Here is a 26,197-nt window from a genome sequence, read left to right as displayed (position 1 = left end):
TTTGTTCACTGTACAAAACAGAACTGACTGATCACTGTCTCCCCAACAAACATCCAAACAGTTACTACGCTCTTTCTGTGTCCTGGAAAATGCTAAAAAAAATCCCAGGGTGATCTAATTATGAGCAAGGTCCCAATTTTGTTCCAGAAGGCAAGGCATCAAAAAAACAAACAAACTGCCTTCCCAGTTGTATACAACTTTTCAAAGAGAATCCCAACTAGATATCAGAGTATTCACACCATGCTCTGTTGCTCTATAAAAATTAGGCAAGTAATTGATTTTACAAAACAGACCCTTAACTTTTATAAGAGATCTCCCTTCCTAGGAGTAAATATGACTCCACTGCAAGGCTCTCAAACAAAACCCAACTCAGTAAGTATGACATTGAGGGCATTCTCCCTTTCAAGCCTCAACCCCAGGTAACTGCAAGCAGGTATTATTATCTGCAGAGATTAAATTCAGCTGAACCCCACCAGAGAGAGCTGTGGTAAATATTTTCCCAATCAGTGGCACATCCTCCACACTCCAAGTGAAAACAAGTCAACAATGTTTTACTTCCTCATAAAAATCAGCATCATTGTTTACTAGCCTTTGGACATTTCAAGTTTACTTCTCCCAGACACTTGTAATATACTTTGATTTGCTAGTCCTCTTGTGCTCCCTTTGCTGGCAGGTTAACACTGCTACAGTACACCAAAGATAAGGTAAATTGGTCTTTTTAAAATTGTGAGCCACATTTTCAACAACTGAAGTCCATTTTTGTAGACATAAAATTGGGCGCACAATTACTTGTGCTGAAAGAAAAAAACACACAAAGAAAAACCACTCATGCCAGGGTCCGAACATCCAGCCCAACATTTTAAACACTCAGCAGCTATTTATTTCTGACCTGACAATATCTTTGCTGTTCAGTTGCCATCGTAACCAGCTGGCAGGAGATGTGCAAGTGAACAAGCAAACCAGAGTACAGTGCAAATATCCTGAAATAAAGAGTCATTCCCAGACATTTATTTTCAGCAACAAACAAAATGGAAGAGAATTTTGCACCAGTAATTGTGCCCCCAGAGTTTAGAATGTTTAGACATCCAATTGCCTGACCGCTCCTGAAGATCTAAAACGTAGGCATCAAAATTATTTAAACTGCAGGTTCAAATAAATGCGTACAGAACAGCACCCACAACAAGCAAAGCTAAGATAAAACCTCAAAATTAGAGGCAAATGGTGAAAATTCAGCCTATGGCTAAAGCCACATTTTCACAGACGATCGACCCGCTCAGGGTCTATGTTCCATGGTTTTCTTTCGTGCATGCGCAAAACGGTGCTTTCCGGGGTCAAAGTCAAGCTCAGAACTCCTCATGAGAAGTTAGGATTAAGGAAGGTCAGTGGCAGAAATGCTCCCGTCAACCATCTTCCATGTAGTCAGCCATTGCTGTCCACCATGAAATCGATTTTAGCTATGCAATGGGCGTAGCTAAAATTACACATCAGTAGGTTGACTTCTATGTCTAATATAGGCACAGGCTTAGTTTCTTCATAACAGAATTAATTAAACCAAAAAGATTACGATCTTCTATCCTGAATGAGGGACAAATCGGCTACGTCTACACGTGCACGCTACATCGAAATAGTCTATTTCGATGAATAACGTCTACACGTCCTCCAGGGCTGGCAACGTCGACGTTCAACTTCGACGTTGGGCAGCACCACATCGAAATAGGCGCTGCAAGGGAACGTCTACACGCCAAAGTAGCACACATCGAAATAAGGGTGCCCGGAACAGCTGCAGACAGGGTCACAGGGCGGACTCAACAGCAAGCTGCTCCCTTAAAGGGCCCCTCCCAGACACAGTTGCACTAAACAACACAAGATCCACAGAGCCGACAACTGGTTGCAGACCCTGTGCATGCAGCATGGATACCCAGCAGCGGCAGCAGCAGGCAGAAGCCCTGGGCTAAGGGCTGCTGCACACGATGGCCATAGAGCCCCGCAGGGGCTGGAGAGAGAGCGTCTCTGAACCCCTCAGCTGATGGCCGCCATGGCGGACCCCGCTATTTCGATGGTGCGGGATGCAGATCGGCTACACGTGCCCTACTTCGACGTTCAACTTCGAAGTAGGGCGCTATTCCCATCCCCTCATGGGGTTAGAGACTTCGACGTCTCGCCACCTAACGTCGATTTCAGCTTCGAAATAGCGCCCAACACGTGTAGCCGTGACGGGCGCTATTTTGAAGTTAGCACCGCTACTTCGAAGTAGCGTGCACGTGTAGACACGGCCATCAAGGCTTGAACTATCACACTAAACAGTGAAGATATACTTAGCAGTTTAGGGGGAAAAAAACCCCAACAATGATATGTTGTATTTGCAAATAAACTACCCACATACTAATGTAACTGAATAACATGCATATAACAATGTAGCAGTATCTGCTTGGTTATTAAAGAACATAAGGCATTTTATTGGTTCTTATAAAAGGACTTGACCCCTGTACTCACCTAAACTCAATCACTAGCTTTCTTCTGGGTCGCATATAGAAAACTTCACTTTTTATTCCATATTCTGAGCCATCTTTAAATACCTGCTGCAACACAGTCTATAAAGCAAGAAAAATGGCAAGAGAATGTACCTTGTTAATAGAAAGAAAACAAACAAGAAAAATTTTTTAAAATGTTTTACTAATTGTCTCAGAGCTTAGTATTGTAGTCTTTATGCATGTAAGCAATCTCATTGAGGGTTATATGCACAGTTGGTAATGCATAGTCAGGCCCCTGGCCCACACTCAATCCCACTGCATATTGTGTTTCAGACAGATGCACCAACAATTTTTGAAAATCACATCCCATCAACTGCAAAATTTCAGGGAATGTTCCAGGTACCAATGGACAAAACCCCACTAATTTTGGTGAAAATCAGAAAAAAATCACTCCACTAATATCACCATTTGTCACTCAGGTTACAGGACTAAGGAAAAAACTTCAGATGCAGGGTTAGGCTAGAATTTGTGGACCCCTCACACCACAAAATTTTGTACCACCTTGCATTTTGCATCTTGGAATTATGAGGGATGATTGAAACATTAAAAATGGAGATTTTTAATTAATCTAACATATAGAAAAGGAATAAATGTACTGATTGTATTACCAGGACTGTATTAATCCCATAAACATCTGTTTTTGTATAGACTTGTCTGTCACAGAAATTACAGTGTTTCACAAAAGTTAGCATGTTGGGCTACAGAGAGTGGGAGGGCTTACTGAAGGGCATATGTATCAGACAGGTAGCTGTGTTAGTCTGTATCTTTGAGAACAACAAGAAGTCCTGTGGCACCTTATAGACTAAGAGATATTTTGGAGCATAAGCTTTTGTGGGTAAAGACCTGCTTTGTCAGCATCTGTAAGTGACACAGGACTTCTTGTTCTTGAAAGGCATATGGTACTTTGACCATATGAAATGGCATACCCACGAAGAGCCAAGTTTCACAAAGAATACAAGGATTCCACAGAACAGGTTAAAGTTCGCTACTGCAGAAACACAGAAACGGAATAACTCTTCTACAGAATTGTTTTATGCTCTTACAATGGCAAATACAGTAGCATCAGGGTCCATCCTGTTAGATAAGCAAAATTACAATACTTCAATGGTCTCATTTTCCTTCCTCCTACTTAGGGATATAGGTCTACCTTTTTTCCCCATTTTTTTCTCTGTCTCTTCAGCAGACTTCCTCTCCTCCTCATAATCAGAGTGTGGCATGATTATGCCCTAATTCTGAAATGAGTCTGGCAAAGCTCACAATGAAGTCAGGCAATCAGTGCACATTGTGCTTGAATAAAAAGTGCTAAACAGGTTCCAAAGAAAGGAAGCTTTTGATTTAACTGACAGTTTGGCCAAATCCTGCACAAAAATCAATGCTAAATTAAGAGCCAATAAAAATTTGATAGGACAGTCGCACTAAATTCCAATATTGTTAAGGTAGGTAATGAATAAACAGTTTAGAATGAAATTACAATTTTATGGCATTTTAACCACGTTAATTTTTTGTAGGACAAGATAAGACATAAGAAGAATCCAATTAATAGGAGTGCACATAGCACTAATAACTGAAAATCAGACAAAGAGATTATTCTTAATTTGTTATGTGGAAACTGATGACCATAATGAGAAAATATTCAGCAAATGTCTTTAAACAAAAAGACAACTAACTGAGTGTCACCAATATAGATCAGAATATTCATTTCCACAGTAGACAGGCAGGCCGTTTTCCAAGACAACAATCTGTCAAATCTACTGCTTAATCTCTGTCTTAGTCTTCTCGAAAAACTACAGGGTGCACCCAGCTCCATGAACTTCCTAAGCAGCCAACCCACAAAAGGACTGTTCAGTCTAGTTGCAACAATCGTTTGCTTATCTTCCTACGGATCTTGAAGCAAGGGCCCAGAAATCAGTGTCTACTTTGGGACAATACTATCGATGATGAAGGTGAAAAGCCAATTTCCCTCCAGCAAGTTCTCAATTGAACATTTAAACTACCTATTCCATTGGTTCCCAACCTTTTCACTAATGTGGATCCCCAACACCACCACAAACCATTTGCAGTCTCCCAATTACCCTCTAAACCATTCATGGACCCCCATCAAAGCCAACTCTAGCCTCTATGTAGAATTCATTAAGTGAAAAAGGAAACCGCAACACTGATTTTCAGACATCAGTTAATAACATTACTGGTAGATATTTAATTTAAAAAATAATTCATTGTAACTTTGCAATTTATTTAAAACTTATTGTGCATTATCATTCTCATTTTTTTTCACTGACAACCTGCAATATTCTCCTGAGCATCCAGGGTCCTGCAGACGTCAGTTTGAGAACCACTGGTCCAATACCATCTGTCACCAGTCTTTGAAGAAGAGGCATGCTTGTTTTGTAATAAGCCATTATATGGTAAAATCTAAAGAGCAAAGATTATTCTTCTAAATGTGTTTATGTATTTTCCACCTAAGGCAAAGATTTTGGAGCCCAAGAACAAAGACTAAATTTTTGACTTGCACACTTTGAGACCAGAACCTAAACTGAAGACCAAATTTGGGCTTTAAAGGGAAGAGGGGGAGAGAAAAATCAGAATTATCACAGTGTCAGAGAAATTGCTTCCTTACGTTTTTGTACCTGATTTCACATTCTCAGTATGCATAATAAAAGACAGCTGTTTAGTCAACCCTTAGAGAGAGGGAGTATATGGCTTACAAACAAAAACAAGAATGTTTTGAATGTAAAGTTCAACACAAATGCTACAGTAAGTTTTTCATTTCTATGCAGGGGGTTAATTTTTGTCATTACTGTTAATATTTTAAATGTATTAAAAAAACAAAACAAACAAACAAACTTACCTTTGCTAATAATTCCCTATTTATTGTAAAGTTCACTGTTCCTGGACCAGTGCTGATTTCACTCACAACAGTATCACACTTTAGCTTTAAAAAAAACACACATAAGAATAGGTGAATAAATCATTTTCTTCAGGAGATATGCAATATTGATATTGGATAGCATTATTTACAATGGAAGGGACTTATGATGGGTCATCTAATCTAGCCACACACAGAAAAGCTGTGTCTACGCTAGCCCCAAACTTTGAAATGGCCACGCAAATGGCCATTTCGAAGTTTACTAATGAAGCGCTGAAATGCATATTCAGCGCTTCATTAGCATGTGGGCGGCCACGATGCTTCAAAATTGATGCGGCTTGCCGCCGCGCGGCTCATCCCGATGGGGCTCCTTTTTGAAAGGACCCCGCCTACTTCGAAGTCCCCTTATTCCCATTAAGGGGACTTCGAAGTAGGCGGGGTCCTTTCGAAAAGAAACCCCGTCGGGACAAGCCACGTCAATTTCGAAGAGCTGCGGCCGCCCGCATGCTAATGAAGTGCTGAATATGCATTTCAGCGCTTCATTAGTAAACTTTGAAATGGCCATTTGCGTGGCCATTTCGAAGTTTGGGGCCAGTGTAGATGTAGCCAAAGAGTTACATTTATTAGTTCCAAACCATCTCCAACAGATGAATATCTAGTTGATCCTGAAATACTGTACTTTCCCTTCTCTTGATCTAGTCCATGTCTATCATATAAATGGAAAGAAAGTTGATTTTATTGTCTTATAGAGACATATGTATTGAGAACCATGTGATAGCATGCATGGCACATGGTAGTGTTTATAGTGTCAGTCATCAATACCTTAAATTAAAACATAGGAGCACAAAGTTAGGCTACGTCTACAGTAGGAAATAAAGTCGAATTTATTAAAGTTGACTTTATACCATTAGATTTTATAAATTCGATGGTAAGTGTCCACTTGTTTAGAAAGTCGACATAGTGTGTCCCCATTACCTTTGCTAAGTTCAACTGTGTCGGCACCTACCCCAGAGTTCCTACACCCCTGTTGAATTCTGGGTTTCTATGCCAGTGTCTTATGGGAAAAAAAATGTGCCGCAAGTGGTTGTGTCTGACTGATATCCCAGAAGGCACTGCCCTCACTCACCTCTCCCATAGAAAACAAACTCCCAAATGCATTTTTATGCCACTTTTCCACAGCTTACCCTGGCACATGCCATTAAAAGGCTAGCAGGCCAGTCCTGAGAAATGTAAAATGCAGAAATAAAAATCTGAAAAGTTTCACTTTGGAGTTACTGAAGAGTTGGTTTTTGGTACTGCTGAAATGCTTCATTTTGATAGTGTTATTATGAGTCATTTCATTTTGAGCTGGCAGCTGTGTGGTGGTGGTCGTGGTGGGGGCAGCCAGAGGGCCCAGGAGCCATGTGATTAGGGGGGCAGCCACATGGTGTGGAGCACGGTTGGACAGCCCAGCAGCCACGTGGTGCGGAGGGCAGATGTGTGGTGCAGGTGGCACCTGGAGAGCCTGGCAGATGCGTGGTGTAGAGGGCAGCCAGAGAGACGTGTGATGGTGAGGCAGCCATGTAGTGGCGGGCGGGGAGGGGGGGTGGAGCAGAAGAGCCCAGCAGACGGATGGGGCAAAGCTCTCTGGCTTGACCCACCCCCTCCCCGACACCATGTGGCTACCCTCCCCCAGCTGTCAGAATCTCCAGCTGCCACCCGCACCACACTGCTGCTGGCCTCTCAGGAACCTATCCACTTGGGGAGGGAGGCAGTCAAACCAAGGCTACATCTACATTATGAAATAAAGTTGAATTTATTGAAGTTGACTTTTTACCATTAGATTTTATAAAATCGAAGGAGAGTGTCCACACACCTCCAGAAAGTCAACATAGTGTGTCTCCATTGCCTTTGCTTTCTGTGACTGTTTCTGCAGTGCACTGTGGATACCTACCCCACAGTGCCTGTAGCCCCACTGCATATTGGGCTTTTGTGCCAGTGCGTTATGGGGAAAAAAGCACCAGAAGTGCGTGTGGGTGTCTGATATTATCATCCCATCATCTAACCCTAACCCCCCACTGCTGCTGGAAAACAAACAGCCCAAGGAATTTCATGCCACTTTTTGGTGCTAGCATGCACAGAGCATTCTGGCCACTTCCTGAAGTATCATACAATATTTTATTAGACAAAGCCAGTGGGAGGATGAGGTGGATGTGGACCTTGATTCAGATGACACTGAAGAACTGGAGACCAGGAACGCACAGCTGCAGGCTGCCCTGGATGCACTGCTTGCAGTGGAGTGCCAATTCTGGAGACATAAAACCAGCACATGCTAGTGGGACCACATCATTTTGGAGTTCTGGAACAACCAGCAGTGGCTGCAGAACTTCTACACGTGCAAGGCCACTTTCACGGAAATCTGTGATTTACTGTCACGTGCCCTGAAGTGCTGCGATGCCAAAATGAGACCTGCTTTCACAGTTCACAAGCGAGTGGGAATTGCTCTATGGAAGTTTGCAACATCAAACAGCTACCGGTCAGTGGGAAATCAATTTGGGGTGGGCAGATCTACAGTGAGGGCCGCAGTGATCCAGATAGCCAAGGCAATCAATGCTCATCTGCTATGAAAGATTGTGACTCTGGAAAACGTGCAGGAAATAGTGGACAGCTTTGTTGTCATGGGGTTCCCTAACTGCAGCAGGGCAATAGATGGAATGTACATCCTCATCCTGGCCCCAGGCCACCTGGCCTCAGAGTACATTCATCGCAAGGGGTTCTTGGCCATGGTGAATAACAAAGGTCACTTCACTGACATCTCTGTGGGAAGGTTGGGAAAGGTGCATAATGCTCGCATCTTTAGAAATTCAGGTCTGTACAAAAAGAACTAGGATGGGACTTTTTTTCCCAGACCAGAAAAATCAAGATCAGCAATACGGCGATAACCATAGTGATACTAGGCGACCCTGCTTACCCTCTGCTCATGAAACCATACAAAGGCATCCTGGAGCACAGCAGGGAGTATTTCAATTACAAGCTGAGCAAGTGCGGAATGGCAGTGGGATGTGCCTTTGTCTGTTTGCCAGATTCAGGTGCCTTTTGACCTACTTGGACCTTTGCAAAGCTAACATGCCCACACTGGTTTCAGCATCCTTGATTCTCAAATGTTATGGAGAATACAAGGGGGAAAATTTCACACCATCCTGGGTGGCAGAAGCAGATGCCCTGGGCAGTGCTTATGCACAGCCAGACACAAGGGCAATCAGCAATCCACAGAGAGATGCAATGAAAATCAGAGATGCTTTGAAAAACAGCTTTATGGAATCAGCAGACAGCTACATGAATCTCTTACATTTAGCTATTGTGATACCCCCTCAATTATGTGTGCTTGACCTTTATGGAAGCACCTGCCGCTGCACCCCACCCCATGTGAGCCAATAAACACCACTGTGATTTTCACAACAACATTTACTTAATTTAAGGTGGTGAGGGTTAAGGGGTGGGAAAAAGAAGGGAATCCTGCCGTCACGTGTGGGGGAATGTGAGCCTTTTGCAGTGTGGAGAGGTGCTTGGGGGTGGACCATGAGACTGTCCTTGCCCTCTACACATCTGCATTCGAGGTCCCTGATGACAGGAGGTCGAGCAACATCAAGGGAAAGTCAGGCAACAGGGTACAGGGGCCGTATAACTGTGAGTTGCTCTGTCGTGGGTGGCCCTCTGCAGTTCCAGTCTGCTCCTTGACAGCTGTCAGGAGTTCTGCCAAGTCCTGGTTCTCGCACTGCAGCACACTTTGCCACCACTGCTTGGTCCACTTTATATCAGCAGCAGTGTGGGCTTGCTCCTTCTGGGCCTCTTGCAGCAGCTGCAGGATGAGGTCCTGTTTTGTTTGTTTCCTCCTGTGCTTCACACTGACCTTCTCACCCCAAAAATGCTGCCTGTTGAAGACAGTCAAGGTCAAAATTTAGATACAATTTTTAAATATGACAATGCACTGACCCATACAAAGAATGGGTGTCTGCTTGACAATCACTGAAACTATTGTTTTGCAAGACCAGTTTTGGCTACTTAAAGTTGACAACGAGCCAACCTCTGTAAAACAGAAGCTATAACTTCTCCAGACTATTTCGCTGCATACACGATTAAGATCCTGGTGGTGAAGGGAGGTGGGGAGCTTTTGACACAAAGCCCTGTAAAATGTAAAGTGCAGAAAAAAGCTCTCTCAAGAGTCTTTATCCTGTGCAAAGAAAAAGCCATTTAAAGCAGTGAAAGCCCAAGCTGGACATGCCATTGTCCAGGAGCAGGGTCTACACAGCCTGGCAGCCACGTGGTGGTGGTGGTGGTAGTGAGGGTGGGAGGAGAGCCTGTTAGCCACATGGTGGAATGGGGTGGGGAAGGCCCTATAAAATGTAAAGCTTTGTTGGCATCTCCTCCTAAACCCTGTGCAGGGAAAAAGCCACTTAAAGCAGGGAAAGCCCACTCTGGAGAAGCTGGTGTCTGGAAGCAGGGCCTGCACAGGCCAGCAGCGGCATGGTCGGGGGGAGTGGTCGAGCCTGCCAGCCACCTGGCAGCCACCGGGGAGGAGGGGAGCTCTCTAAAATGTAAAGTGCAGAAAAAAAACTTTCTCAGCAGCTCGTCATAAATTCTTTGCAGACGTGTGCTTGTGGGGGAGACCTGAGGAGCAAGCCAGCAGTGTGGTGGGAGAGGAGGGGGCCAGGACAGCCTACCAGCTGCACGGAGGAGGGGTGAGATGAGAAGCCCACCAGCCACATGGCGCAATAGGGCAGTTCTGGGAAATATAAATGGCCAGGGAGCCATGCAATAATGTTACAGGGACAAACTTTCATGAAACTTCCCATGCTTCTTCCAGGTTGCCAAAAGAGACATCAACTTCCTAACAACAACAAGAGTGGAAAAAAAAAATATGTTCATACTCTGTGGGCACCGGGCTAGGAAATATGCAAGAATGCCATGTGGTGCTATGATGCCAGATTACTTACTGGTGGCTTGTTGTGGCAAGGTGTGCTATTGGGAAAGCTGTAATAAATCAAGCCTCCCCAAAAACCGTGTGTGAAAAATAAGAGTATGTGGCTGAGACCTTTATGGGGATCTCTAAAAAGGATAAGTGCTCCATCCCCAATATTAACAAGCTGTTCTAGGGGCATAGATCAACCTCACACACCCATAGCCTGCTTGTAGAAGTTTAAAAAAACATGCCCAACAGAAGTAAACGTCTACCCCAACACAGCCACAACCCACTTGTAGCAGTTGAAAAAATATACTCACTAGAAGAGCCCTCTCCAGCATTGCTGCACTCTGGAGCATCCAGCATTGATGAGAGGACCGGCTCCAGCACGATGAAAAGTTCCTCACTGGCAGGATCAGCTTCCTTGGCTGTCTGATGAATTTCTTGACTGCTGGCATCGTCTTCCTCCTCATTGGCCTCCATCTCCTCACCCTTGTTGCTCTCACTGGAGAGCCAAGCATTGTTTTTGGAGGAGTCCATGCAATTCTTGGTGACCATGGTGGGGTTCTTCCCAAGAATCACATTGAACTACTTGTAAAAGTGGCAGTGTTTTAGAGATGTCCCAGATAGCCCATCGGCTTCTTTCACCTTCTTATAATTCTGCCTGAGCTCCTTGATTTTGACCTGGCATTGCTGAGAGTCCCCGGTGTACCCTTTTCTCCATCATGCCCTGAGAAATCTTCCCATAAATGTCCACATTTCTTTTGCTGGGTCTCAGTTTGCTCAGCGCAGATTCATCACCCCACATAGAAATGAGATCCTGGATCTCCTGAAGGCTCCATGCTGGGGCTCTTTTGCAAGCCTGAGATATCTGATCAGAACTAGAACCCTGAGAATTCATGACAACTGTGCAATCACTCCTGAAGTGTGCTATCCATGCTGGTCAGAAAGAAAATGAATTCAAATTCCCAGGCTTCCTGTTACTTACTTCCTGCTCATCTGAAGAGCAATGGAGGTAAAAGTGGCCAGAACAGACACATGTGGGGCATTATGGGATACCTCTGGAGGCCAATAAAATCAATTTAAAGTAACACTGTTTCCACACTAGCATTAATTCGACCTTGGCATTACACTGCCTCTCAGGGGCGGTGAGAGGAAGTTGACATCAGTGCCCCTTAAAAATCGAAATAATGTTATTTGCAGTGAAGACAGTCACATTGTAAAATTGAGCTAAGTGCTTTAAAATTGACTTCATGCTCTAGTGCAGACAAAACCTAAGAGAGCTGGTTTTACTAATCTTCAGTCTTGCAGGCTTAAGGCCACACTTTAATCACAAGTATTTTAGAAAAGTCCTGGACAGGTTATGGACAATGAAAAAAAAAATTATGGCCATGACCTGCCTGTTAACTTTACTATAAATACCCCTGACTAAATCTTGGAATGAAAAGTGGTCACTTTTGTGCGGGACTCTGGAAAAGGCTTGCTGTTGGTGGGGCACCCCCCCAGAGGCACTGCAGCTAGCTATAGGGCCGCCCATATGCCTGGCTGCACAACTGCTCCAGCAGCACCTGGTGTGTCTATCCCTGAAGCCAACTAAGCAGTTGCCTTCAGGTTTGGCTGCTTGGGCAGCCCTAGGGTCAATCACAATAGCTGCTGCAGAAGTAATAATGGTCACAGAAAATCACAGAATCCATAACTTTCGCAACCTACATGACAGGCACAGAGCCCTAATAATGATGTCCCTCTGTTTTATTTATACAAAGCTTGCTATGCTATCATATTTGATTATTCCAATTTTTGCATATTAGTTTATATTCATCATTAGTGAATTTTTTTCATGGTAATCCATTTCCCAATATATTATGAACATATCCTGTTATAATCCTATTTTGCCAAGTACTGTGATATTTATCAGTTTTGTACCATCCACAGACTTGACATAATCTCTAAACATTAAGGAAAATAATGAACAGTATGGACTCTCTACACACTTTAGAGGTCACCTCCCAATGTCACTTGACTTGATAATTAATACTTAATTGTTTCCTAATTATTTTTCATTTAAATCAAACTGTGACATCATTTATAGCACTGTTATCCAACCCAATTTTTATAATTTCCCATGAAGATGTCTTGTGCAATTGAGTCAAATAGCTGCTGTTATTCTGCACTCACTCAAATGGGCGCAGCTGTCACTGGAATCAGTACAAGTGGTTTGTAAGTACCATTTTCTTTAAGGAATAGCTAAATTTTCTGTATTGAATAAGCTTGTTATTGTATCAAATAAAGAAGCTTACTATGCCAGAGTACCTTCTCTGCTAGCCTCTGAGTTTGAAGCTGAAGATCGGGCTTTGAGAGATCACTAGACTTATTGTCTATAACAGAACCCACAAAGAGTTGGAAATCAGCAACTGGCCTAGAAAAAGACATAAAAATCGAGATGGAGGCAAAACAGAATTTGCTGTTACTGGAATCTGTTGAAATGCTGGATAAATTCACTAAATGTTAATAATCCAGTTTGGTATGAAATAATTCCATTCAGGCATTCACTCTTCAGATCAATAACAAAAAGAATTAAACATTTTTTGCCTATTCCCAATAGCTTTTAAGAACCATAAGAGCATATTACAATTTCATAAGTAATAATGGAATTTTAACAGCTATTTTTCCAAAAACCACACGTTAATTTCAGTATCTGATTAGAAGGAATACTGATGTTTATTATGGAGACAAGTTAAAAGATACTGGAGTCAACTGTTAACCCCTGTGTGTAAAACTACACGAGCATAAAATGTATGGGGTTTCTCCCGTTCAATTTACAGGAGAAAGGACAAAATTGAACAATTTACGATGTCTGAAAGATGCTAGTCAAGGAAAAAAATATTCAATAATGCAATCACACAGACTGTGCAAAATACTAGTTAATTTTTTTCTGAAGGTCTGTGATCTTCAGTGGTTTTCAAAAGCCATGTCTAACAAGCAAACACTATTTCATGAATGTCATGTATTTGACTAACTGTGTTTTACCCACAAAAGCTTACGCCCAAATAATCTGTTAGTCTTTAAGGTGACAGGATTCCTGATTGGTTTTGCAGATACAGCAGACCCTCGCTTTACGTGAGGATTATGCTCCCAGGAACCCTCGAGTAACCCAAATTTTGCGTAAGTCGGGGCAGCTTCTTTCCCAGTGAATGCATGTTCTGCAGCCAGGGAAGCAGCAGGAGCAGCTGGAGCTCCTTTTTGAATGGTAAGTCCTGGGGTTGGGGGTCAGTTGGGAGGATTAACCGTGGTGGTGGGTTGTGGGGGGAGCAGAGGGGTTAAGCTTGGGGTGAGTTAGGGCTGCAGGGTGGTGCAGAGTGATTGAACTAGGGAGGGGGCAGGGGGGTTGAACCAGGGCCTGGAGTGCCTGGAGCAGCTGCTTCCCCAGGGCTTGGTGCAGCCAGGAGGAACCATCCCTCCTGGTGTGGGGGGGTGAGCCAGGGCCATACGTGCATGGTGAGCTGGTCTGGGGGGAGAGGCGGGCTGAGCCGGGGCTGTGTGGGGCCATGGTGGTTGAGCCAAGGCTGGGGGTGGGCAGTGGGATGTTGAGTTGCACTTAATTCACGTTAATGTAAGTTAGGCACAACTTGTAATTGCGCATTTTGAGGGTTTACTGTACAGAATAACAGCTACCCTGAGACTTGTCATGTTGCGTATGTAAGACAAACTGCCAGACTTGAGGAAACAGTATACAGCCTTCTGCTCCAGCAGTGTTGCATATTGGTGATTCTGCTTTTATTTAAGGTCTGATCCTATAAATATTACCATAGTAAGGATGTGATCCAGAAAAATTCTTATAAATATGGCTAATTTTAAGCATGTGAATAGTTCCATTGACATCAATGAGATTACCCAGTTCTATGCTAGAGAGCAGGCATTTGTAGGATAAAGAACACAATGTAGAGAGAATTCTAGGATCTCCACATGACCCTGGCTATAGAAAAGCACATCTACTTTGATGTATGGATAAATGTACAATTAATATTTCCCCCTAATTACTGCATTCACTTTGTATACACTTTAAGGGCAGAACATTTTATATTAAGAATTCTTTCACTTACAGTAAAATCCAATTTACTTTTTATATCTCTCAGACAGGAGAACAAAAAAATCAATATGAACGTCACTTATGTCTCATCAGTTTCACATTCAGATTTTTAGTGCTGTAATATCTGCATTTCAAGAACTACAGTAGCATATTTATTTCAACCGGATTTTTTGTTTAATATCAGAAGTGACTGTTAGTTTTGAGGTGTCATAAAAGTTTGTTTAAAAAAAATTAAATGGTGAGCCAAATTTAAGTGCTCCTCTGAAACTGAATGGAATAAATAACTTATAATCTTTGTATTAACCAGTACTGTTTGAATTTCTGTATTAATATTCCATAAATCCTCACTGAGATCCTACAGTATTAAGCATTACAAAAAAAATCCCCACAGTTAGTTTAATAGACCATAAAATGTAAACACTTTACCATTTTTTGGAGACAGGAACTGCAGATATTGACTTTATCAAATTTTCCGGTGGCAGGTTCAAAACTCTAGAAAGCTAGATTTGAAACAAAGATTAAAATATAATAAAGATGTTCAGTAAAGATATCCCCTGAGTTTGACATAGATTTGATACATTTATTGCTACACAGACTGGTGGCAAAAATATGCTAGCTGAAGTTCTTTAAAAGTCAGTTTTTAAAAATGTGTTACAAATACATCCAACGATTAAATATAGAAGGTACCCTAAAGAAAGCTGTAGTAAATCAAAATTTACAGCTCTAAACCCTCGATTGTGGAAGGAAAACTGCAGAGACCTGTTTATTGGAATGGAAAAGATACATTTTATTTTAAGGTAAACTATTTATTGCCTGCAAGATGAATGATAATCAATTTCTGTCCTAACTAAAGACATTCTTCATAAGACTAAGTGAATAAAGTCAGCCATACTGGGTTCTATTTAGTCCTAGCAGAAGCAGATGCAAATGTACTGAAGTCAGTGGAGCTTCATCTACTAAGGATGAACTAGGTTCATGGTCGAAAGTTGGTAAAAAAACAATCGTGGCTCAAAAAGCTGCGGACACAATTTGGGAAGCTACATCATTAGAAAATAAGATTTATTTTATTAACTGCCCCCTAAAAATAGAAAGTATTCCTGATTACAATTTTTGATAAATTAATAATTTAACAATGTTAAGCAAAGAACAACCCCCGAAGAAGTGGGGGGTTGTTACCCACCAAAGCTCATTACCTAATAAATAAAAAAAGTTAGTCTTTAAGATGCTACAGGACTTCATGCCTTGCGAAGATACAGACAAAGGCAGTGTCTACACTATAAACTAAAATCAATTTTAGTAAAATTGATTTATTAATGCTGGGTTTTATTAATGTGATTTTGAGCATCCTCACATTCTCACATGCTCCCCACAAAATTGACTTATTACTGCCACACACAAGTAGCTTAAATCGACTGCTGCAGCAGTGTATTGTGGGAACCTATCCCACAGTTCCCTGAGCCCTATAGCATTATGGCTATTTGCACTGGTGCAGCATGGGAAAAAAACGCCCCGGAAGTAGATGTGTGTATCTGACATCTTACCACATTTCATTTCCTACATTTAATTTCCCTCATTCCCCTGACATGTGAAACGATGTCCCTTTTTCCAGCCGTGATGTGGCTTGCCTGTGTCAGAGATGTGTTTTTTAGAATTGAGGGGAGGGGTATTAAAGCGATTAGGAATGGTTAGAAAAAAGATTTTGGCTTTCCCAATGGACAGGTTTTCAAAACAGGATGCAAAAGCACTGGATCTTTGAAGGCTTGGGCCTGGATTTAGACCTCCTGGCAAAGATGACCCACTTGTTTAAGCAGACATGGGCACCACACTGAAATGAATCATTGAAAGAGTTATGGCTCAGGGCGGCGAAAAGACACCAGGCTACAGCCAAGTTTGGACCTGAAAAGAAGATCCTAAGAACAAGAATATTCATCACTGCAAGACTTACTTCGAGAACTGTGGTAATTGTATAGCTACTACATTGCCTTCAATGAAATGGTTACAGCTCTGGGCAGCTAAAAGACCCCCGACTACAGCCAGCCCCCTAGCCTCAGGGCAGGACTCACCACCTGCATCTGAATTTAGACCTCCTGTCAAAGATGACCCATTTGTTTAAGTAGACACAGGCGCTACACTGAAATTGCAATGCATCATTGAAACAATTACAGCTTGGGGTGGCTAAAACACCGCCTGCTACAGCCAGCACCCGAAAATTGTGACCGCTGAGGGAGACTTCCCCCAGCCAGCTAAAACACCACTGGCTACAGGAAGCCCCTTGTCTTTTCGATAAAGCCCATACAAGAATTTCCTCTCAGAGGACAGCCACACTAGTAACAAAGTATTTTCTTCTGTTGCCCAAAAATCACAACTGACCAGGGAGACTTCCCCAGCTGGCTACAGGACCCTCACTGTGCACAAGGTGCCTGGCACCTTGCACAGCGCATCCTTTTATTGGTTCAGGGTCAAGCCAGGTGATACGGCTGGGTGCTGGAAAGTTCCAGACTGTGTGGCACCTCCAGGGGGGAGGGAAGGGAGGTGATGTGGGGGTCAGGACAAAATGCAAGCAGCTGAAAAGAAGCTTCTTGTCCAAGCATGACCTCCACCCACAGACGAGCTTCCACGTGATTGGGCAAGGGAAAGTTCCAGAATGCATGGCGCCTCTCGGGGAGAGAAGGGAGGGAATGTGGGGGGTGGGACCACATGAAAAGAAGTTTCTCATCCTATCATACAAGCATGACCCCCACCCACTGCCTAGCTGCCACATGGTGCGGGGGGAGGGTGGGAGCAGTGGCTAGCATCAGGCAGCACAGAAAAAAAAAAAGGCAGCTAGCAGGGGTATACAAACAACAACAGTCTTCACAGCTGCACTAATAGCAAACAAAAAGAGAGAAGATTTTGCAGCCTCTCATGACTCTACAGCCATGAGTTTCCAGGTGCTGAATTGAAACGGTCTTCCTGTTGTCTAATCCCTCCACGTATGAGAACAGTGGAAATGGAAGAGGCCAGAGCAGAGAACTGTGGGGCATTGTGGGACACATATGGGACAACTCTGGAAGTTAATTAATTCAACTTAAAGACATGGTACTTCCTCACTTCCCTTCGTTTGGAATTTAAAATTCGAACTGAACACTACAACCGTCAGGTTACTACAATATTATATCGCTATTATGGTGATTTCAATGCACCATAAATAGAGCTAATGAAATGTTCAGTGAAGACAGGCACTTGGTTATATCAGGCTAAATGTCTTAAAATTGATATTATCTTGTAGTGTAGGCCTAGCCTAAAATATGGTTACCCCTCTGAGACTACTAACCCCTGCGGAAATATGATGAGCAATACTGACAGAACATTCAAAAGTACCCCAGGTAAATAAAAAATATTACATTGGAAAAAAGAAGAGATGCATGTACTTCAATGTTAAGAGAAGTCAGATTTTGCTAGAATACACTTGTACACAAATTATTTTTAAAACTGTAGTTGGAAAGTAGCATATTTAAAAAATCATCTGCTGTGCTGTTATACAATTGATAAAAAACAGGAATTGGGTTTTTTTAAGTTTGGATTAAAAAATTCATTACACATTTATAGTATTTGAAACAGTCAAACAACAATGAAAAACTGAGTATATTCTTTGAGAAAAAAAGGATAATCCATGCAATAAAATAAAAACCCACATTCAGAAAGTGACAAGCAAGAAATTATTAGATTGTGTCACTGGCATAAGAGAGATAACAGTGGTCATCCTTAACATATTCACCCTTTCTCTAAGGTCTGAGAGCACTTTTCAAAATGCAATACCCTGTTCTCACAGGCAGATCCCTGTGAAATTTATAATATTGTGGATGGAGACTAGGGATTTTGTCCACATGGGTTAGGCTGCAGAATCAGAGTACCTAAATTATCTCAATTTTGCAGGGAACCTACAACAAAGATCTTATAGGTCTTGCTCAATTTCACATAGCTAGTCAGCTTGAAGACAGTAGCAGAGTCTAAGAAAGTAACATTAGCACTTTAAAAGCCTCTAGGAAATCAGGGGACAATAGATTTTATTTTTAAAGCCCTAAATGAACCTTTTCAACCTTCCTCACTGTTCTTGTTCCTTTTTCTCTTTATTGCCTGCTCATTCTGCTTTAATATCAGCCTGTTCTTTCTCCTCACAAAAAATAAAAGCAGTCTCCCACTGTTCTGAGTAGCCTTCTAATAACTTAATTTTATCAACTTTGCAGCTCTTTACAAACTTCACATTAAATTATATGACTGAATTATACTTCTGAAATCTAATATATTCCTTCCTTACAATTATACAGAAGAAAAAGATGGGAACCAACAATTTGTTTCAGAGGTCACAAAAAGGTCATCAGTCTAATAACCACTTCTCTGAAGAGTGGGTGGTTGTCTTCCAATAAATATGAATTGTTCTGTTCTAATATACCATCTTGTACAGGATGGCAGTATTATAAGAACCTGTATTTATGGTATTATGTAAGCACTGTGCTTGAAAAAGTCACTCAACACTTACTACTCTGAAAACTGAATGTGCTAGCCAGGATGAAATATTCATGCCACTACGCCTCTCAGACCATACTCCCCGCAAATTAAAAGATTAAACAGCTTTAATTTTAACACATCAACTCTTTAGAAGTAACTTACTATTGGAGTCTCTACATGAGGAATTATTCCAGAACAGCTAATCCTGATCTACTTCCAAATGGATTAAGAAGATTTGAAATAAAGTACTTTCTTTCTGGAATAAGAGTGTTCACATTATACAGTTAATCAGAAATAGTTAATCCATCCACTGGCTTATTCTGCATTAACTTTCTTATGTAGACAAGCACTAACTCAGTTTTGCTTTTGTTCCATATTTTCCCTTCCTGGCATCACTCCATTCTCCCCTCCCCCCGCCTTCTTTCATGCAATGTGTTTTCCTGTGTTGTTTACTGTGAGTTTTCTTTTATTTCCCCTATATTCTGTTACTTAATTTATCTGGTCAATATCTCCCACACCCCAGATCATTGATACATTTCCCTCATTACGTAGGGTTTAAAAACTACCATATACTTATCAGCCAAGGAGCTGTCACTAGACCAAAGGACTTAAGTAAAATGAGGGCCCACGCTACCCAGGGATACCACCCAGAAGAGAAGCTACCACTGTCTGGACTCCTACTATGATGTGAAGAATTCTGGACCCTTGCTCAGGAGGACTATTGTTATTATACTCACCTTTGCATGACCTGGATCTGTTACAAAATCACATGTCAAACGACAGATACAACTTTAGGGTTACAACTGTGGTTGGATGTATTCCTGGAGTTTTCATACATAATATTTAATTAAAGGTTATTCTTTAATTGCTGGAGACTCCCAGGGCAATCCTGGAAGCTAGACAACCATCAAATTCATTGATTCAAGTGGTTATAGCTTTTTTTTTTTTAAATTAAATGAGATAAAACATGACGCCAACCAAAACTGATCACCACAATCAAATGTGTCTGAAGAACAATCACCTTCTAACCACAAAGCCACTTCTTGTTCTCAATGCAGCTTCTTATTCAGTGGCCTTTTTCAACTGCCAAGGAAGAGCTTCTACCTGGAACCAGACCTTAGCGGCTTTTAATGCCAGTAATTGGTTGGGCAAGAGTTCCTTTCATTTGGAGCACTCCAGATGTCCTCAAGAAAAAGAAAGCCCGTGCCTTTGGTTTTCTTCATAGGTCTTTCATTCCATTTTATAATGGACTCTCATCCATAGTTTGATGTATGACCTTGGTGCAGCTAGTATAACTGTTACAGTGCATTAATATGAGTCCCTACGGTTACTATGGCTAAGGCTACATTGCACACTACAATTGCCAGTATGTTAGGTATGTGCAGTGATACACCACAGTGCCAAGCAGAGTAGCTATGCATGTCAGTGAAATATTCTGGCAGTGGGGAGCTGCCTGTTGGAATTATTATTGTTAATAAAGGGTATCACCACATCATCAACATAACCATAAAAACCCTGTTGGAATTATTATTGTTAATAAAGGGTATCACCACATCATCAACATAACCATAAAAACCTTTATTAAATTCAAAGGACAAATGGTATTTATCCAAATGTGCCTTAAATGCCTAGGCCAGGGGTCTGCAACCTATGGCTCTGGAGCTGCATGCGGCTCTTTAAGGACTTCTTTGTAGCTCCCAACGTATCCATAATTGCAAAGAAAAAAAAATCATCCTGATTATTTTTGATAAATGGTGAATATCTAAAAGTCCAAAACTGAACAACTTGTATCTAAATAGCAAACAATATGCGATTTCAAAACATTGGATAACTCCCCCTAGCGTCCTCCAGAGAGAGAGAAGGTTCAGGAGTGAAAGTCAGGAAGACTGTGGTATAAACAAATACGTAAAGTCTGAGGAAACAGAACATGAAAAAAGTTTGTGAACATCCTGCAGTAAACATGTATCGCATTACAAATCATTGTGTGCGCTGTTCTTAAAATAGGGGTTACAGAAAGCATGGTTTGGCATTATTTATTAAGCACCCTCTCATATTCACATGCACTGTGGCTCTTGAATTATTGATTTTTTTACCTATTTGGAAAAAATGGCTCATTTTGCTATTTTGGTTGCCTACCCCTGGCCTAAGCAATACTTCTACAGCAAGATGCAATTATAAGCATTGATCAGTTACTTATTAAAGGACTGAACCAAGGGTACTGAAACTCAGGTTGGCTGGCTCCAAGTGGAAAGAAGACACAAGCAATAAAATGTGAAGTCTTCAGTTTTTTTACACCTTACTCTTGGAACCTATATGACTGTGGTAATTTCTTCTTGAATCCCTTTCTTTACTAAAACCAGTCAGAATCATCCTGATAATTGGGGCTTTTCTTCAAAGACTCTTCTCCAATCTTATCTGTCACCTTCTAGGTCTAGTCCAAAGGACCCACGTTACAAGCCCATTTTCAACTAAGCAGAGCTTCTTTCCAGGCCTTCCCACAACTGCAAAACAGCTACGACATGTTACACAAACTGCAAAGCATATATGTTAATTAACCAAACCAATTGAGCACTTTTTATACCTATCTAACCTTATACTGCTGGAACTCTTACATCCTGCTGGAGTTTTTCAACAGGGCGAAAGGAGAGACTCTGGAAGCAGGGCACTATGCTGCTAAAGAAAAATAGCAGTGAAGATGGGGAAAGCATTAGATAGGTGTGTAGAGTTGTGCTGGGGTTCAAACCCTAAGGAATCAGGAGCACCTTTACTCATCTACAGATTGGCTCACCATCTAACATTGTTGTTTATATAATTCAGGGAAAATGGGGATATTCAGTATATGCATTGCACACACTGATGTAAAGAGAAAGCAGTCACGTGGCACTTTAAAGACTAGCAAAATAGTTTATTAGGTGAGCTTTCGTGGGACAGACCCACTTCTTCAGACCATAGCCAGACCAGAACAGACTCAATATTTAAGGCACAGAGAACCAAAAACAGTAAGCAAGGAGGACAAATCAGAAAAAGATAATCAAGGTGAGCAAATCAGAGAGTGGAGGGGTCGGGGGGAAGGTCAAGAATTCCCCCCGACCCCACCACTCTCTGATTTGCTCACCTTGATTATCTTTTTCTGATTTGTCCTCCTTGCTTACTGTTTTTGGTTCTCTGTGCCTTAAATATTGAGTCTGGTCTGGTCTGGCTATGGTCTGAAGAAGTGGGTCTGTCCCACGAAAGCTCACCTAATAAACTATTTTGCTAGTCTTTAAAGTGCTACTTGACTGCTTTTTGTTTTGATAGTGTATAGACTAACACGGCTTCCTCTCTGTTGCTATAAAGAGAGTACAGCATATCCACTTCCTCAGTGAGCAACAGGGTGAACTTCTCTAGTCTGGCATCCTTGAAGCCTGACTGGTGCAGAATCAGAGAATTTGCTGGACCATGGGAGGTCAACATTGTCTAGCAGCATTACCAACACTTTGGCTGTGTCTACACTTGCATTCCTCTTTTGAAAGAGGAATACAAATGAGGGAAAATGAAAATGAGGCACTGATTTACATATCTCATGCTTCATTTGCATAATATCTTTTCAGAAGGGATTCTTTTAAAAGAAAAAAAGCAGTGTGGACGGCGCTCTTTTGAAAATAAACCCTATCTTCGAAAGCACACTTCTTCCTATTTTGTCCCTAGGAGGTGAAAAACAGCAGTGTGTCTGACTAGTCTCAGGGCTTTGTCTATGAGAAAATAATCACACCTGGTATACCTGACGCCGGTGCAAACACCCAATAGATGCTCTTATTTTGGTGTAAGAGCATCTTGGGCAGTAGGTTGGCTTAAACAGGCTTCTTTGATTAATTTAAAATAAATGGAAATACTGACTAATGAACTCTTCAGTCTAGAAGCCAATGGCTGGAAGCTGACATTGACAAATTCACTATGTGACAAAGGCATGCTATGATTCAAGTGAAGTGAGTCTACACCTACACTATGAGATAAATCCAAAGTTAAGGCAGCTAGCTCGACTGTAGCAAGTGACTGTCTTCTCTGTAAATACCATTAGCTTGATTTAGGGAGAACTAATACCAATATCACAGTATTATTGGAATTGGGTGGGTGTGTAGCATCAAGTTCAAATTTAACAGTTTGAATGAAGGCTAGTGTGGAAGTGCCATGTCTCTGAATCGAATTCATTAGGTTCCAGAGGCTGACTGGTGCTGCTGCACCTGGCTCCCAGCCACTGTTAGGAGCCATAAAGCTGACCAGGTGAGCCCCTGGCTTCCTGGTACACCTGGTTTCTGGCTCCTGCAAGCCAGGTACAGCAGTACTGGTCAATTTCCTATCTCCCCACCCCTCAAGCTGTGGGGACCCAGGAGCCAGGCAACAGGGTGAGCCCTGCCAGCAGTGGGAGTGTAGCAGGGCCGGGAAGGGGTAGGCGCAGAATCAGGGGCTGAGGGAACTGTGGGATAGGTTCCCAGAATGCACTGTTGCAACTGCCGATGTTTGTCCACTCGAGTGCCGCAGCACTAACTCCACTCTGTGGGACGTGAGAATACTCAAAATCGAACTATAAACCCCAGAGTTATAAAATCGAATTGATCCGGGGGCGCAGACGGAGCCTGAGGGCCGGCAGCCAAGGCACCGATTTGCCAAGGGGGGAGCTCGGTACCCGCTCCATCGCCGCCCACTCCCAACGCACAGCGGGCTGCTGAGCTGAGGGAGAAGCAGCGGTTCCTCCAAGAAGGAGCCCCGGGAAACGGCGCAGCGCGGCCCCAGCCAGCCAGGGGCGGGGGACAGAAGAGCGTGCGGGGCCCATCCACCTTAGTCCTCAGTAACGCGGTCCTAGTTCAAACCGGACTCGGGGGTGCGCGCGGCCTCTAGCCCCACTTTAACTGCCGCCAGCACCCGGGGCTGCCTCGTAGCTCGTACTCGGGCACGTGGGGAAAGGCAGTTACACCCCAGACCTACCCGGGGGACTCGGGAGGGGTGTGGGGAGCCGGGGGGTGGTTACCGCGCTGGGGTACAGGCAGGTGGACGGGTCCAATCACCGGGGATGGACCGTTCGCAGCAGCCTGTGCGTAAGGGGACGCGCTACCTGAGAGGCGATGCTCCTCCGAAAAGGACAAGCCGCCATGGCTCTCAGCGAGCGAGCCGCGCAGACATCTCCTCCCCCTCCGCGTATGGACTAGTCCAGAAGAGGAGGAGCCATTTCCTCCCGTCGTTGCCGGGAGGCGGGGCGGATTGTACCATCGGGGGAGGGGGGGGGTAAGAAGGTTTCTATTCTTTCCCTTCTGGCGTTGGAGCCTGGCCGCTCGCAGGGGGGAGCCGCAGGGGATTATTATTGGCCCTGCCCCTTGTGTGAAGGGGAGAGGCCTAAATTCCAAGCTCCGCGACCGGAGAAACCGCTCGTTAGCCTGGCGTCCACTGCGCATGCCTGAGACTCTTATCGCGCGCTGTGTTCGGCTGGGCGGGGATCAGGGGTGCGGTTAACGCGGGATTCAGTGGCGCGTGGGGGCAACATGACCACGTGCTCCGTGTCCAAGGTGGGTGCTGTGGTGGGGGGGACCTGCTGATTGACACCCCGCTGCGGATCCGGCCGGGATATCGCGGGTCAGGCTCAGTCAGTGGTGCCCGGGCGGCTCGCGCTCCGCGCTTGGGGGGCCTGGCCCCAGCGGTTCGCTCCCCTGCTTTGGGCGCGGGGCGCTGGGGGAGCTCCGAGAGGGAGTTCTTGGGGGCGGGGGACAGCACCGCCCGTTGGCCCTGAGAGAGGGAGCGAGTGGAGCTGGGGGACTGCTGGCCCGACGATGGACGGGCGGGGGGAGCAGCGGGAATGGCGCTCGGCAGGGGCGGGCTGTTTGTGCAGCTCCGTCCCCTAAGGGCCCTGGATGTTCCCCGCCGGCTTAGCTCACCGGCAGGGCGGCAGCGAGCAGCGTTGATTCCCTGTGTTCCGCCCCTTCACAGCAGCCCCGCAGTGGGTTTTCTCTTGCACTGTAAATGCACGTGCTCCCAGGGTCTTGTCCTTTCAGGGGTGTGTCACTTTTCCACTTTGCTGCAGAGGCCTCATAATATACTGCCCTGCTTTGTGTCAGATTGTGCAGAGGTAGCGCCTGATATATGAGTAAGCGATTTGTACGATTGTGTGACAGTGAGCAGGTGGATGTGAACTACAGTTTGGGATACTATTCTCAGCTCATACTGCAGAATATCACTGTGTTTTTTTTAATTAATGATACTGATAGTTGAAAACATGCAGACTTCTAAACTTACAAGCAACCCTACTTAGCATAACAAAATTGTGTATCCCACACCCAGCACTTAAGAGAAAGGAGAACAAAAATAACGGCAAATAAGCATGGCTCAAGATGTTATGATCCAAGCTTTTGTTCCCTTCAGATTAGATTATTACAGCTCATTTTACCTGTGGGTGACGTACAGGTCCCACTTCATGCAAAAACCCATCTCTTAAGCATCAAAATCAATGTATGTGATTGTGGAACTCCATGGCCACATCTACAGGGCCCTTTATCACATTGCTGCTGCTGGCAGCACCGTCCTAAGGATGGTTCTAGAAATTACAAATGGAGGTACGTTTGCAAACTCATGGAAAGTTTCGCTATAGGCAGAGTGGGGATGCCGGAAGTACAGAGGCCGTGTAGACAGTGCTGTGTAGAGGGCAGTACAGAGGCCCTCTGTCTCTAGTCCCTTAGCTTTCAGTTTTTTCAGGCATAAGGGGCTGGCGACAGGTAGGGATTTAGCGGGCAGAGGCACGTCCACACGGCCTCTGTACTGCCAGCGGCCCCCCCTGCTGAGAGCAAAATCTTGCGCAGCTATGCCAATTACTCATGTGAGTTTGCAAATGGAGGTCTGTTTGCAATTTCTAGACCTGTCATTAGTATAGCAGCAGCGCTGTGCTAAAAGGCCATGTAGACAGGGCCTGTGTGTGCCACTGTTGACTCCTAGTTCTCTTTAGTAGAAGTCCTCACCCTAAGGTCTGATTTGAAGTTGGTGGAAAGACTCCTAGGGCTCGTCTACACTAGCCCCCTCCTTCGAAGGAGGCAAGTAAATTAGCCCTGTCAGTGAAAAGCAATGAGCTGCTACTCTGCATATGCAGCACCTCATAAGCATAATTCTGGGCACACAAACTTCGGAGTTTTTGGAGTTGCTAACTTTGAAGCACCGGCAAGCAGTCTAGCCATGGGCACTTCAAAGTACCCACACAACTTCAAAGTTCCCTTACTCCCAGTGAGCAGTGGAAGAAATTTAGGTGTAAATTACAGCAAAATAACAGCACA

At 43.6% G+C, this 26,197-nt stretch overlaps 2 protein-coding genes across 7 annotated transcripts in view; one reads left to right on the top strand and one right to left on the bottom strand.

Moving 5' to 3' along the window:
- Nucleotides 1-24,108, bottom strand: part of RARS2 (arginyl-tRNA synthetase 2, mitochondrial) — a 57,265-nt gene extending 33,157 nt beyond the window's left edge. Inside the window, exons 1-5 of one of the 3 annotated variants that reach the window (XM_074990902.1) lie at nt 24,001-24,108; nt 14,850-14,923; nt 12,647-12,752; nt 5,380-5,463; nt 2,494-2,591 (exon numbers count right to left, since the gene is read on the bottom strand). In XM_074990902.1, coding sequence (XP_074847003.1) covers nt 2,494-2,591; nt 5,380-5,463; nt 12,647-12,752; nt 14,850-14,923; nt 24,001-24,039 — 401 coding nt within the window. In that variant the 5' untranslated portion in view covers nt 24,040-24,108. Of the gene's footprint in view, nt 1-2,493; nt 2,592-5,379; nt 5,464-12,633; nt 12,753-14,849; nt 14,924-24,000 lie in introns of those variants that run through there. The other 2 variants (XM_074990904.1, XM_074990903.1) reach the window with 2 other exon arrangements.
- Nucleotides 24,109-24,213: 105 nt separating this feature from the next.
- The window catches only part of ORC3 (origin recognition complex subunit 3), a 96,108-nt gene continuing 94,124 nt past the window's right edge, over nt 24,214-26,197 (top strand). For all 4 annotated transcript variants that reach the window (XM_074990901.1, XM_074990899.1, XM_074990898.1 and 1 more), the window contains exon 1: nt 24,214-24,448. In XM_074990901.1, the coding sequence (XP_074847002.1) occupies nt 24,425-24,448 (24 nt within the window). In that variant the 5' untranslated portion in view covers nt 24,214-24,424. The remainder of the gene's footprint in view (nt 24,449-26,197) is intronic.

Source organism: Carettochelys insculpta, chromosome 3 (genome assembly GCF_033958435.1).
Source record: "Carettochelys insculpta isolate YL-2023 chromosome 3, ASM3395843v1, whole genome shotgun sequence".
In the NCBI taxonomy this organism is placed as follows: domain Eukaryota; kingdom Metazoa; phylum Chordata; order Testudines; family Carettochelyidae; genus Carettochelys; species Carettochelys insculpta.
Note: the sequence above shows the minus strand (reverse complement) of the source record. Positions and strands in the feature narration are given on the sequence as shown.